At 39.2% G+C, this 15271-nt stretch overlaps 2 protein-coding genes across 3 annotated transcripts in view; one reads left to right on the forward strand and one right to left on the reverse strand.

Moving 5' to 3' along the window:
• LOC135546779 (CUGBP Elav-like family member 1) overlaps positions 1 to 9160 on the reverse strand; it is a 51074-nt gene extending 41914 nt beyond the window's left edge. The window contains 2 exon segments of the mRNA XM_064975404.1: positions 7284 to 7328; positions 8815 to 9160. The gene's annotated coding sequence lies outside the window, so the exon portion shown is untranslated.
• A 1330-nt stretch (positions 9161 to 10490) lies between these two features.
• On the forward strand, positions 10491 to 14082 carry ptpmt1 (protein tyrosine phosphatase mitochondrial 1). Of its 2 annotated transcripts, XM_064975405.1 has the most exons (4): positions 10498 to 10764; positions 10879 to 10959; positions 13037 to 13228; positions 13366 to 14082. In XM_064975405.1, exons 1-4 carry the CDS (start codon positions 10618 to 10620, stop codon positions 13495 to 13497), a joined length of 552 nt encoding a protein of 183 aa, XP_064831477.1. In that variant the 5' UTR covers positions 10498 to 10617; the 3' UTR covers positions 13498 to 14082. The 2 variants fall into 2 exon arrangements, with proteins under 2 accessions (XP_064831478.1, XP_064831477.1); XM_064975406.1 differs by lacking the exon at positions 10879 to 10959 and having other exon boundaries at positions 10491 to 10764.
• The last annotated feature ends 1189 nt before the right edge of the window (positions 14083 to 15271 follow it).

Consider the following 15271-nt stretch of genomic DNA (forward strand, 5'->3'; position numbering starts at 1 on the left):
ACCTCGTAATAAACGCTGTGAATGACTTTATAAGTGATTACTTATTTTTTCTATTGCGTGTCCAAGCTTTTTTGTTGTTGAAGCGACTAAATTATGGGCTGGTACCACCAACTGAAAAAGTTAGTGGCGCCGATGCCACCTGAGGAAAATGTTAGTAGAAAGGCCTGTATTCCCTTCCCTCTTCCTGTTCTGCATCATCATAAAATTCCTCTCCTTGCCCAGTCCGGTTTTAACCCTGACCGCTTATAGATATAATATGTACTTATAAGAATATTTAGAAGATAAATACACAACGTTGAGACAGAGTACGAGAGGTCAAGACGTCAATAGAATTAACAATCGATGGAAATAGTGTTTTTCCTGTAAAAGGGAATTATTTATCAATGGGTCAGAGACATGGGAGTATATATACAGTGAGCCTGAAATAGTATACTTGTTATTTGGCCATTGGCCCAGTTGTACTGCAAGGACTTCTAATTGGTCAACCACAGGCTAGGGCAGGGTTATAAAACTAGATCCGGTCCCTTTGGAGATAATCACAGGAGAGAATCCCTGGATAGCATCACTGAAGACAGGCGAGAATGACCATCTACTTCCAAGCATGATTTGTCCTACTTGAATAGACCTATTTTAACCCCCGACTTGCTTTGGGGTCTGTGTTAAAGAATAACATCACCTCATCCATATCCAGTCTCTCACCAGAGCCCCACTAAGTACATCCACAGTATGTTTTTTTCAATACTGTCAATAACGTTTAAAATATTTATTTGCAGTAGTTTATTTTATACATTTGAATATTTGTAGCTACTTTTAAAGTAAATGCCTATAGTCAACTTGTACAACACGTTAGGAGATAAAGAACATTGCGTTCTTAATTTCACGTGTACGCTTATGGTAGTCCCCAGTCACGTGTTGTTCGTTTACAAGCACACAACGATGAGAGGCCAGAGCCTTGTGATTCACTCACTGTTGTGCAGTATGCGTCAGGTGATTTAATTACAGCATGGAATTAATAACTAAAATGTTTTCTAACTATTAAGTTACCTGTTAGAAATGTGCTAAATGCTCTGCAGTTATGCATTTGGTTTGCTAATTTAGTAGCTAGTTAGCTATCTAGCTAAGTGGTTAGCTTCTTCCAAAATCAAGCATTCACTTAGTAACAGCAGAGAATCCACTCCTGGATCAAGAGCCTTACTGGCTATTATTTGTTTTGTGCGTGCATAAAACTGTGAATAGAATTTGAGTTACTTGTATACTTTATGTCAGAAACTGTACAAAAAGTTTGTAATGCGCTCGTTAGCATTCTCTACATCTACATGATTTTACTTGTTAGAATTGCTGACCTTCGGATTACAACGTATTAGTGGGTTTTGAAAACAGCGGCCCTTGTGTTCAGTGCTGGTATTATCGAATATCCCAGTACGGCGCAACACAAGGTTGGTATGACAATCTGGATACTGCCCAAGCCATAGATTTTCAAGTAGCTTCAAGTCAACATTCACTGTCTTCTTGGTAAGCAACTACAGTGTAGATTTGGCCTTGCATTTTAGGTTATTGCCCTGCTGAAAGGTGAATTAATCTCCCAGTATCTGGTGGAAAGCAGGCTGAACCAGGTTTTCCTCTAGGATTTTGCCTGTGCTTAGCTCTATTCCATTTATTTTTTATCCTGAAAAACTCCCCCGTCCTTAATGATTACAAGCATTCCCATAACATGATGCAGCTCCCACTATGCTTGAAAATATGGAGAGTGCTACTCACAAATGTGTTGTAGTTGCCCTAAAAATAACACTTTGTATTCAGGACAAGATGTTCATTACTTTAACACATTTTTTTGCAGTATTACCTGAGTGCCCTGTTGCAAACAGGATGCATATGTTGTATTCTGTCCAGGCTTCCTTCTTTTCTCTCTGTCAATTAGGTTAGTATTGTGGAGTAACTACAATGTTGTTGATCCATGCTCAGTTTTCTCCAATCACAGCCATTAAACTCCAATGGTTTTTAAATCACTTTTGGCCTCTTGGTAAAATCCCTGAGAGGTTTCCTTCCTCTCCGGAAACTGAGTTAGGAAGGATGCCTGTATCTTTGTAGTGACTGGGTGTATTGCTACACCATCCAAAGTGTAATTAATAATTTCACCATGCTCAAAGGGATATTCAATATCTGCATTTTTTTTTACCCATCTACCAATAGGTGCCCTACATTGCGAAGCATAATTTATTTATTTTATTTTACCAGGCGAGTCAGTTAAGAACAAATTCTTATTTTCAATGACGGCCTAGGAACAGCGGGTTAACTGCCTGTTCAGGGGCAGAACGACAGATTTGTACCTCAGCTCAAGGGTTTGAACTTGAAACCTTCCGGTTACTAGTCCAACGATCTAACCACTAGTCTACCCTGCCGCCCCGAAAACCTCCCTGGTTCTGTGGGTTGACTGTGTTTGATATGTACTGCTCGACTGAGGCACCTTACAGATAATTGTATGTATGGGGAACAGAGATAAGGTAGTCATTCAAAAATCATGTTAAAAAAACATTATTGCACACAGAACCCATGCAACTTATTAAGCACATTTTTACTCCTGAACTTACAGTGGGGCAAAAAAGTATTTAGTCAGCCACCAATTGTGCAAGTTCTCCCACTTAAAAAGAGGAGGCCTGTAATTTTCAACTATGACAGACAAAATGAGAAGAAAACCCCCCAGAAAAGTCACATTTTCACGTGATTTTTAATGAAATTATTTGCAAATTATAGTGGAAAATAAGTATTTGGTCACCTACAAACAAGCAAAATTTCTGGCTCTCACAGACCTGTAACTTCTTCTTTAAGAGGCTCCTCTGTCCTCCACTCGTTACGGGGCGGCAGGGTAGCCTAGTGGTTAGAGCGTTGGACTAGTAACCGGAAGGTTGTGAGTTCAAACCCCCGAGCCGACAAGGTACAAATCTGTCGTTCTGCCCCTGAACAGGCAGTTAACCCACTGTTCCCAGGCCGTCATTGAAGAATAAGAATGTGTTCTTAACTGACTTGCCTGGTTAAATTAAAAAAAAAAAAAAAAAAAAAAAAAAGGTAAAAATTAACTTGTAAGTCGCTCTGGATAAGAGCGTCTGCTAAATGACTTAAATGTAATGTAAATGTTACCTGTATTAATGGCACCTATTTGAACTTGTTATCAGTATAAAAGACACCCGTCCACAACCTCAAACAGTCACACTCCAAACTCCACTATTTCCAAGACCAAAGAGATGTCAAAGGACACCAGAAACAAAATTGTAGACCTGCACCAGGCTGGGAAGACTGAATCTGCAATAGGTAAGCAGCTTGGTTTGAAGAAATCAACTGTGGGAGCAATTATTAGGAAATGGAAGACATACAAGACCACTGATAATCTCACTTGATCTGGGGCTCCACTCAAGATCTCACCCCGTGGGGTCAAAATGATCACAAGAACGGTGAGCAAAAATCCCAGAACCATACGGGGGGACCTAGTGAATGACCTGCAGAGAGCTGGGGCCAAAGTAACAAAGCCTACCATCAGTAACACACTACGCCGCCAGGGACTCAAATCCTGCAGTGCCAGACGTGTCCCCCTGCTTAAGCCAGTACATGTCCAGGCCCGTCTGAAGTTTGCTAGAGAGCATTTGGATGATCCAGAAGAAGATTGGGAGAATGTCATATGGTCAGATGAAACCAAAATATAACTTTTTTGGTAAAAACTCAACTCGTCGTGTTTGGAGGACAAAGAACGCTGAGTTGCATCCAAAGAACACCATACCTACTATGAAGCATGGGGGTGGAAACATCATGCTTTGGGACTGTTTTTCTGCAAAGGAACCAGGACGACTGTTCCGTGTAAAGGAAATAATGAATGGGGCCATGTATCGTGAGATTTTGAGTGAAAACCTCCTTCCATCAGCAAGGGAATTGAAGATGAAATGTGGCTGGGTCTTTCAGCATGACAATGATCCCAAACACACCGCTCGGGCAACGAAGGAGTTGAAAGTCCATGTTGCCCAGCAACAGCCCCTAAACATCACTGCTCTAGAAGAGATCTGAATGGAGGAATGGGCCAAAATACCAGCAACAGTGTGTGAAAACCTTGTGAAGACTTACAGAAAACGTTTAACCTCTGTCATTGCCAACAAAGGGTATATAACAAAGTATTGAGATAAACTTTTGTTATTGACCAAATACTTATTTTCCACCATAATTTCCAAATAAATTCATTAAAAATCCTACAATGTGATTTTCTCAATTGTTTTTCTTCTCATTTTGTCTGTGATAGTTGAAGTGTACCGATGATGAAAATTACAGGCCTCTCATCTTTTTAAGTGGGAGAACTTGCACAATTGGTGGCTGACTAAATACCTTTTTGCCCACTGTATATAGGCTTGGCATAACAAAGGGATGGAATTATTTTTCTCATTTCTTATGATTTTATAAAAAAATTCAAAAAACAGGATCCCACTGACATTATGGGGTAGTGTGTGTAGGCCAGTGACAAAATATCTATATTTAATACATTTTAAATTCAGGCTGTAACAACAAAATATGGAAAAAGTAAAGGAGTATGAATACTTTCTGAAGGTACTGTATTCTCTCTGAGACTGGCGGGTGAGAAACTAAATCGTAAGTATTTTCTTTGATTTTTTTCATTCTTATTCTGCGGCAGGTAGCCTAGTGGACTAGTTGGAGCATTGGACAAGTAACCAAAAGGTTGCAAGATCAAATCCCCGAACTAACAAGGTAAAAATCTGTTGTTCTGTCCCTGAACAAGGCCGCTAAACCCACTGTTCCAAGGCCGTCATTGAAAATAAGAATTTGTTCTTAACTGACTTGCCTAGTTAAAAAGGTTTAAAAAATATATAATAATACAAGGAGAAAAAAATATAACAGTACAAGGAGGGGTCTGTCACACCTATGTGAAAATTCAGCCAACAGGAGTCATCTCCTCACTTAATCATTGAATTACTCCATAGCATTCCACAACATCTTTGAGTCTTTCTTTCAAAATGGCATCTAAAAGCCTGTTGACCAATCATGATGCAATAAAAGGAAATACAGCACTCAGAGGCTAAATCTAAGGCCTTATACACAACCCTTTTTATAAACGACACTGTAGGCTATTGTTATAATGTTATCATCATTACTGTTATAAATGTGGACATCACAGTTATAGGAACAAAACATTTATTAAAACAACATAAGCACAAGTGTGTACAATCCAAATTAGTGTGACACATATGGAAACTGTCCAACTTCACCTATGTTGCTGGCTAGTTACCTCCCAAATAACAACAGGCACCACACCTCTGCAACTAGTAACCACAAGACCTCATGGCAAAAAAAAAATACTGATTAAATCAACAGTAAGTCAATAAGTTTAACTTAAGTGATAGTGCCAAATGTCAAATGAAAAAAAGAGTGCATTCAAGTGTGTGGTCTGCAGCCAATTATTTTTTGTTGTTTGTATCCCAGTCTTATTGTGCAACATAATGCAGGTACGTTAACTATAAGGCTGGGATATAAGTGACCCAGAAGAATTGGCCGCAGAATGCACACTAAAGCAAAAAAAATACAAAGTACGAATACATACAGAGAAATTATATTGATAACAGGATTTTGTAATAATAAAGTTGGTATGTAAAGAAAGGAGGCCCCCCCCCCCCCACACAGAAACCATGTTTTCCACCTCTTCCCACCCCGCATAGCAACACAGGTTGGTTTGCAGTACCGTGAATGTGTACCTAATAAACTGGCCACTGAGTGCATATTTTGTTTGTATGTACGTGTTAGGCTTTACCTGAGATTATTCTTTACAGAGTCAAGTATATTTATCCAGATGTCAATTGTTGCTTGACTAGCACCATTCATTCTCACCGTCGATAATTCTAATGTTACATCTTCTAACAGTATTCACTGGCTATTTCAGAGTTGGCTATTTGCCATTTAAGAACCAACATCTTTTTTTGCGGCAGTGTTGCCTGCCAGCAATAATTGTCTCTGATTGAGAGATTCAAGGAGCTGTCATCGTTAAGTAACACAGAAGATGCAACACATTTAAAATGTACATTCATGCACTTCGTCCCAGAAGCATTTAACTGCACGGCACTCCTACAACATATGAAGGAATGTGCCTACCTGATTTAGGGGACACAGTGAACAGTTGGATGTTGGGGCAAATTTCATCATAATACTTTTCATGGTGTTAAATGCAGTCTGAACAAATTTTTTATTGATGGTTCGGATTACGGGACACCAAGGTAATATTTTCCATATTCTGTTCCAGTTAAAGGGTTGTTCAGATTCCCTTAGATCTGTGGACCATAATTTTTGAATGACAAGCTCAGAATATGAGGGTACGGATTCCACATTTGGACCAATGTAAAGCATCATTATGAAATAATGGAGTATGTGCGTGCCATTTTGATTCCCAGTTACAAGTACTTGAATGAACTCATGACTCAATTATATATGCACCAAAATGACAATCTGTTTGTCTTCAGTGCCTTGTGAAAGCCTAACACTAAGATCGTATTTTATAACTTAGCAAAACTATTTGGCAATAGAATAAGCTTTCAAATGATGCCCACCTGACCCAGATTGAACATTTTTGGATTGCATAAACAACAAGTTATTTTGTGATGGGCTGGGCTCCAAACAAACTACAAGTGTGCATGCTTCAGTTCCTCAATCGCAAACCTAGGAGAGCTTAATTGTTTGTTATTGTTGTACCTACCCCAACATTTCAATGAATATTCTTAATTTGTTACTGAATGTATCCAGATTACTTTCAGATTTCATTACTGGCAAATTCTGTGAAAAGTAAAGTACAGTAAATGTAAAATGCACATCCAATTAACAATGTAATGTTTGGATTCAGGTGAACTGTTGTGTCCTCACCTTTGGTCTGACAATGTCCCCATAATCTCCAAAGTGTTCTCATGCATTTGCTTTTTATATTTCTTCTGTTAGAAACATTTCAATTCGGCCATAAGAAGGCTACGATGGCAATCATGTTTAGAACCTCTTGTGCTTTTTCTGCCCATGTGATGAAAATTAATCTCTGGCCATGACTTAAATAGCCTACTTGCCCTGCATCAAGGCATTGAAATAGCCATATTGTTTCAGTGACCCAACAGGCTACTACTACTACAGCTCTCTGAATACCATTTTAAGCCAGCTGAGACCATTGCTTAAAAGGACATTGTGGGGCTGTAGTCTACCTCTAAGCAGTAGATTCTAATCAGAGAGAAGGGGGGCTGAGAATGCCTAGCCTGATGACTTACCCTGGGTTTGCTTGTCACGTAGGTAATGGTTCTTCCCCCTTTATCCTGTTAACAAATAGATACATATAATGACCAAATCTGTGCGATTGACATTTAACAGCCACTGATTCTCACTTTCGCATTTTAAGCAATAAGACAAGAGTCAGGGCTGATGATCTGCTTCCGAGATCTAAACCCGCTAACATAAATAGTCAAGTTCTCCAGTTTGGAGGACTCCATGGTTCCATGACAACTCAACTGCATTGAATAACTAAAACAAGCCATCTTCAACTTGTCATGCATACCACCCCCATCCAGTGTAGCACATTACCAGTACTATAGGTCAAATTGTAATGCACCAGTGAAACGACTGAATTATTTGTATGCAATCAGTTTCTATAAATGTGTCAATACTTCAAACATTGCTTATGCTGCATCTTGTATGCATAATGAAAAATGTATGACATGTGAGGTTATGACCACTGGTCTGTTCAACTAAACGCCATTAAAATTAGTCATTACTCCAAACGAACTTGTAGAGAACCAGTTATCATACATCAGCAATTCTCTAGACACATAACAGTTGCATTTGACAGCTACATTCTTATGTATGAAAACGCTAGATTTGAAAATAGGTTACATTGAATATTGATACAGCAAACTGTAGGCATGTGACTGGCCGGTGCACTGCAGAGAGATCCATCGAAGTCACACTTATGAAGACACCAGTCAGAATCATTTTTGTTTTGTCGTGATATCTAACAACATTTACTGTATACCGGCAACTTAAATAGTTGCCCTTGAAGAACACAAGACTCAATCACTGTTTTTGAACTGCCACTGTTGCAGCTCACTCATATGTGGCCTGAGAACAGACGTTCGAGGGAAGTAGACTGACCTCAACCCTCATTTAGTTAGTTTACGAACGTTACTAGCTAACTATTATATTGATTGATGCAAGGGTTTTAAAAACTGGAAATGTTCAACAGATCTCGTCTCAATTCAACATTTAGACATTTTTGTTCAAACGTTAGGCGAGTACAAATAAATAGATGCTTTGCGTGTTTGTTTTTAGTGTATTGAGCATCAAATCCAATATATTAGCAGATGTGGCAGCTAACAGTAACTGTTCTATGAAACAGCAAGTGTTGTTGCTAGCTAGCCAACTCGTAGTGTGAGGCTAACAGTTATCTGTTTAAAACCAGGCTCGGTGGTACTAGTAACGTTAGCTTGTTGATTAGCACACCTACTGGCTGTTTCAGTCTTATGTTAGCTAAATGCAAACATTATCAAAAGAAGAATCATGCGTATTTGGGAACATTAACTAGCAGTTATGTTTTTGTTGTTGTAAGAATGGCTCCATTTAGCAAACAGGTAGCTAGTTTTCTGGAAAGCAGTTTAATGACGCATGTTGTTTGTGACTCTATTTGCCGAGCCAGCTGACTGATCCATAAACAAGCCGAATGTGCGCCGCTATCTAGCGTCGGATAACACATTTATTTGATAGCTAGATAAATTAGCTGGCGAATAATTTTACTTTTACCCTACTTACCTGTGTGATGTCTTAACTTTAAATGCGACTACCTACGTGTTTCGCCAACACAGTGTATTATCACCTTGCTAAGTGTATATTTGGTGGTTTATTAATTGTTTCGATTATTTTCTTGTCCAGCTCACTTTTAGACTTGTACTTCTATCTTGCAAAATGGCGGTCTTTCCTGCATTTACCATCAAACTCTCGGAAACAGGGGATTAGGGGTGTGACCGTCGAGGATGTTTTTTTAATTGAAGTGAATGTTGGACCAAATAACGTTAGCTAAATATTTTAACCCTTTTTCTAAATGTGCGTTATATTTAACCATTTTTCTTGAGTTTTCGGGGCGCCTTTAGACCCATTGTGCCATTTAGAATAACAAGTGTCCCCTCTGTCAAAACATGGTAAATTCTATATCCTTTCTCATGGGAGGATGTTATGTAGTCATTCTGTTATTTTATAGCTCGATGGTCACCTACAAAGTTATTGCGTTGCCATTCAATATATATATATCAGTGCATTTTGATGTAAGCTGCCTCTTCATCAGGTGCAAGGGAAAAATTATATTTTGGGCAGCATGTGAAACGAATTCTGAGAAGTCTGTTGTAAAACACCGTCTGAAACAAGCATTACACAGATGGTCATGTTTTTCAGCTGCTAGTTCTCAGGTTGACAGCTGGCTGATCCTGCCCCTGTATCTGATTTTAGAGAAGTTGATGGTGTGTATGACATGTCTTCCCTCCAATGCCCAGAAATCTCCGATTCAAACTAGACAGCTCTGCAATCGTTATGTCGAAATACGTGTGTTACTCACCAGATATGGAGTTTCGCTGAGCAACTGTCTTAATTTAGTCCCATTGAGGCCGATATTCAAATAAAGGTTTAAATATCAATGTGCACGCAATCGAAAGAATGCATATTCACTCACATCCCAATGATCCCGGATAGCACTAACCTTATTGCCATGCACAGGTTGGAAGTCTACAACAGCTCAATACATTGTTGGTGCCGAATAGTGTTTGTTTTTTCCCCTGATGCATGTAAGACATTTTTTAAATCATTTTTGGGGGGTACATACCGGCCGTCACGGGAGTAAATGAAGATAGTTGCTCATTGAAACCCCACATTTGGTGAATTCCGAACGTATTTTTACATAACGCTTGCATATCTGTCTAGAGTTTGAATCGGAGCTTCGTGTTAGAGACGAGACACTCATCCTGACTTCTCTAAAGCACAGATACTGGGTATGTGTTTCAAGTTGTATTAGAGGATATGCATACATCGTCCAACGAAATGCTTACTTACAGGTTCCTTCTCAACAATACAAAATAGTAAGAAAAATAAGAATACGAACAAAGTAAATGGCAGTAGAATAGAATAAACATTTTAGCATAAGTATAATACAGGAAGGCACAATTTATAGTACAATATTTACACGTGTATTGGGGACAACGGTATAATAAGAGTCTGGTAGCAGCAGTTGTGATATGTGCTAACGTGCGGGGAATCAGAGAAGGTGGTCAGTCCAGTTCACGTGTTCAGCAGTCTGATGGCTTGTAGATAGATATAAACTCTCGAAACGATCATATGGCAAATATATTAACGTATCTGGTTATTTTTCTTCAACCTCACAATTTACTTTGTGTAATAAGTCCTCCGGGCCACAAGGCGAAGTAGCCTGTTAGGTTGAATAGTACCTCTAGAACAACACGTTTTTGTCCCATTCATTTATATCTTGTTGGTTTGTGGTGGGCCATGCATGTATGTCGGATTTGGAATTTGCTTTAACATTAGAGGTGCTGACTACGCTGTGGTGTGATCATGTCTGGGGCCTTAGCAAGGGTACTTTTTTATCCCACATTAGCGTATAATGTTGTCATGGAAAAAGTATCCTCAAGACGGTGGTTCAATCGCGTGGATCAGACTGTCATTCTAGGAGCCCTGCCTTTCAAATCAATGACTAATGAGGTAACGTTAGCTAGCTAATTATTTTTGGTTTTGTGAACTCGTCCAGTCTTAGCACGAGCTACTGATTTTCTAATGGGAAAAAACATTGGCATCAACATTATTTTCTACTTCCAGCTGGTGCAGACAGAAAATGTCAGGGGGGTAATAACCATGAACGAGGAATATGAAACAAAGTACTTCTGCAACTCAGCTGAGGTGAGCTGATGATTTACTTCCTATGAAATTCAATGGCCGTCCTCTTGGAGAGAGGTGTGGAATATTATTTCAGTCCTGCTCCATAATCTACCTACTTGGCTGCTCATCATCAGGACCTTGATAAACTGATTCAGGTGTGGTAGAGCAGTTAGAACAAAAGCCTATCTAGGCGCGATGGCCCTTCTCTATCCATTGGTACTAGAGGTCGACAGATTATGATTTTTCAACGTCGATACCGATTATTGGAGGACCAAAAAAAAAACGTTTTATTTTTATTTGTTTGTAATCATGACAATTACAACAATACTGAATATACACTTATTTTAACTTAACAATATACATCAATAAAATCAATTTAGCCTCAAATAAATAATGAAACATGTTCAATTTGGTTTAAACAATGCAAAAACAAAGTGTTGGAGAAGAAAGTAAAAGTGCAATGTGTGCTATGTAAGAAAGCTAACGTTTAAGTTCCTTGCTCAGAACATGAGAACATATGAAAGCTGGTGGTTCCTTTTAACATGAGTCTTCAATATTCCCAGGTAAGAAGTTTTAGGTTGTAGTTATTATAGGAATTATAGGACAATTTCTCTCTATACCATTTGTATTTCATATACCTTTGACTATTGGATGTTCTTATAGGCACTTTAGTATTGCCAGTGTAACAGTATAGCTTCCGTCCCCCTCCTCGCTCCTACCTGGGCATGAACCAGGAACACATCGACAACAGCCACCCTCGAAGCAGCGTTTCCCATCGCTCCACAAAAGCCGCAGCTATTGGGGAACAACTACTCCAAGTCTCAGAGCGAGTGACGTTTGAAACGCTATTAGCGCACACCCCGCTAACTAGCTAGCCATTTCACATTGGTTACACCAGCCTAATCTCGGGAGTTGATAGGCTTGAAGTCATAAACAGCTGCTGTTAAACGCACAAAAGTGCTGTTTGAATGAATGCTTATGAGCCTGCTGCTGCCTACCATCGCTCTGTCAGACTGCTCTATCAAATCATAGACTTAGTTATAACATGATAACACAGAGAAATACGAGCCTTAGGTCATTAATATGGCCGAATCCTGAAACTATCATCTCAAACAAGACGTTTATTCTTTCAGTGAAATACGGAACCGTTCCGTATTGTATCTAACGGGTGGCATCCATAAGTCTAAATATTCCTGTTACATTGCACAACCTTCAATGTTATGTCATAATTACGTAAAAGTCTGGCAAATTAGGCGGCCCAAACTGTTGCATATACACTGACTCTGCGTGCATTGAATGCAAGAGAAGTGACACAATTTCACCTGGTTAATATTGTCTGCTAACCTGGATTTCTTTTAGCTAAAAATGCAGGTTTAAAATACTTCTGCGTATTGATTTTGAGAAAGGCATTGATGTTTATGGTTTGGTACACATTGGAGCAACAATACGCACCGCATCGATTATATGCAACCCAGGACACGCTAGATAAACTAGTAATATCAACCATGTGTATTTAACTAGTGATTATGATTGATTGATTATTTTTTATAAGAAGTTTAATGCTAGCTAGCAACTTACCTTGGCTTACTGCATTCGATAACAGGCGGTCTCTTCGTGGAGTGCAATGTAATCAGGTGGTTAGAGCGTTGGACTAGTTAACTGTAAGGTTGCAAGATTGAATCCCCCGAGCTGACAAGGTAAAAATCTGTCGTTCTGCCCCTGAATGAGGCAGTTAACCCACCATTCCATGGCCGTCATTGAAAATAAGAATGTGTTCTTAACTGACTTGCCTAGTTAAAGAAAGATTAAAGAAAGAAAGAAAAAAATCGGTGTCCAAAAATACCGATTTCCAATTGTTATGAAAACTTGAAATTGGCCCTAATTAATCGGCCATTCCGATTAATCGGCCGACCTTTAATTAGTACAGTAGTTTAATTGCCACAAATAGATACAGAACCTCGAATTTAAAAAGTAGCTTCGTGGTGCTCTTGTACGCAAGGTCCGGGGAATGTCCTGTATGTCAAACATTGCTTGTTGTGAGTTTTACAATAGCAAATGTGAATTTGTATTAGAAACAGCTTTGTTTGTTCTGAAACAGGAGTGGAAAGCCGAGGGGGTGGAGCAGCTGCGACTCAGCACAGTGGACCTGACCGGTGTGCCCAGTCTAGAGAACCTGCACAGAGGAGTGGAGTTTGCACTCAGTCACCGGGAAAAGGGCTCCAGTGTGTATGTCCACTGTAAGGCTGGACGCTGTCGCAGTGCTACACTAGCTGCTGCATACATCATAAGGGTGAGTCGAGGGCTTTGGCCAGCAAACGACAGTCTTTGCTATCCATCGATTGCCACTGCTGGCTATCCTGATCATCACTAGTACTGAATTAGTTGTATTTACCTAACTTGTACATCAATTTGTTGGTCTGTTTACAGATACACTGCTGGAGTCCAGAGGAAGCATGTCAGATGTTGGCCTCTGTCCGACCACATGTAATAATTCGTTCATCACAGCTGGAGATGCTTCGGCGGTACCATCAGCAAGTCTGTGGCGGAGGTTCCATTTAAGAGTGAGGCTGCCAGCATACTTATTGCACTTATACAGAAACTGTAAATTTAGCGTTGTCAAGACGAACAATATGCTGCTTGAAGGGATTTTTGACCTTGAGCTCATTCTTTTACATAGTTTTGTTACTCAACTGGATCAAGTGTATATTGTATAATTCTCAAATGTTGTATAATTCAAGTGTCATCACAGCTCATCAGAACATGGGGTATTATAAATTGCCATCCCAATCAAAGTACTGACAGGTGGGTGAAGTAGGTGTATTTAAAAGCATGTTTCTACAGATTTTTTTTTCTTCCTTAATTATGACATTTGATTACAATTTCTATGTTAAGAAAATTAATGATATTTTCATTGGCACTAATTTCACTGATCATTTGATAGTATTCTATATGGGTTGTAAAAACATATTGGAAAATAATTATATTATTAGAATAAAAGGATAGCTATTGAAACTTAATCCATTGAAACATAACCGGAGTGAACACGGGGCCTAATTGTCTGGAAAGCCCAGTTTGAAATGAGCGTTTGAATCAGGAATCACGACCTCTACAAACCATGTTGAATAAAGCGATATGTTAACATACTTTAGCGGTTGTCTGTGCAGTTGGTCCTTTTGGCAGTAGGAATGTGAGACAATATCCACAGGAAAGTATATAATTATGCAGAACAAAAATATAAAATGTAACTTTTAAAATATTGGTTCCATTTTTCATGAGCTGAAATGAAAGCCCAGAATTGTTCCATATGCACAAAGCTTATTTCTATAAAATTGTGTGCACAAATTGGTTTACATTCTTGTTTGTGAGCATTTCTCCTTTGCCAAGATAATCCTTCCACCTGACAGGTGTGGCATATCAAGAAGCTGACTAAACTGTGTGATTATTACACAGGACAAAAGGCCACTCTGAAATGTGCAGTTGTCACAACACAATGCCACAGATGTCTCAAGTCAAGGGAGCATACAATTGGCATGCTGACTACAGGAATGTCCATCAGAGCTGTTACAAGATAGAGAAATTACCATAAGCCGCCTCCAACATTTTAGAGAATTTGGCAGTACATCTAACTGGCCACAACTGCAGACCACACCAGCCCTGGATATCGGTCTCTTAACATTCCACAAGGAGTTGAATGAACCTGAACAGAGTGGCAACTAAGCTAGGCCAAGATACATTTTGGATTAAAAATAGTACAGCAAAAGATAGCTGATGAGATCTATCCAGTGTTAAATTGCCTGTCTGAAATTCGCATTAAAAGTAAATGGTAAAATAAAGATCCATCAACAGTTGGTTCTACTTCCTCACAGTTAGATGGGGTGATGCAAAACCTTTTAACAAATATTTATGTAATTAAACCAAGATAGACCACTGCCTGTCATTTCCAATGTGAACAAATGACTCATAGTGGGCAAGGAGAGCAGAGCCAAGCACGAGCACGCATCTGCATTTTTCCGTTAGTGAACGCCTACTCTAAAATGCGCGTATGCAATAACTCAATTCGCCTTTGCGCTGCGAAACGCGATTTAAAAAACTTTTGATCGTCTTCTTCTGTGGGTATTATGGCGGGCTACACCCAAAAAGGTGTATTGCCGCCACCAACTGGACGGTTTAAAACCAAACAATTTTATTAATACATACGTAATAGTAAAACTAACGTAATCCAACCTAATAAATAGTTACATTGCCAAAACAAACAAAACTCCCACTTCCTTTTAGTTCTCCACATCTCCCTTCTCAGCCTCTAGGACCTGAGAGGGTGGTACGGCTTGTGCCA

The sequence above is a fragment of the Oncorhynchus masou genome, chromosome 1 (assembly GCF_036934945.1).
Source record: "Oncorhynchus masou masou isolate Uvic2021 chromosome 1, UVic_Omas_1.1, whole genome shotgun sequence".
Taxonomy (NCBI): Eukaryota; Metazoa; Chordata; class Actinopteri; order Salmoniformes; family Salmonidae; genus Oncorhynchus; species Oncorhynchus masou.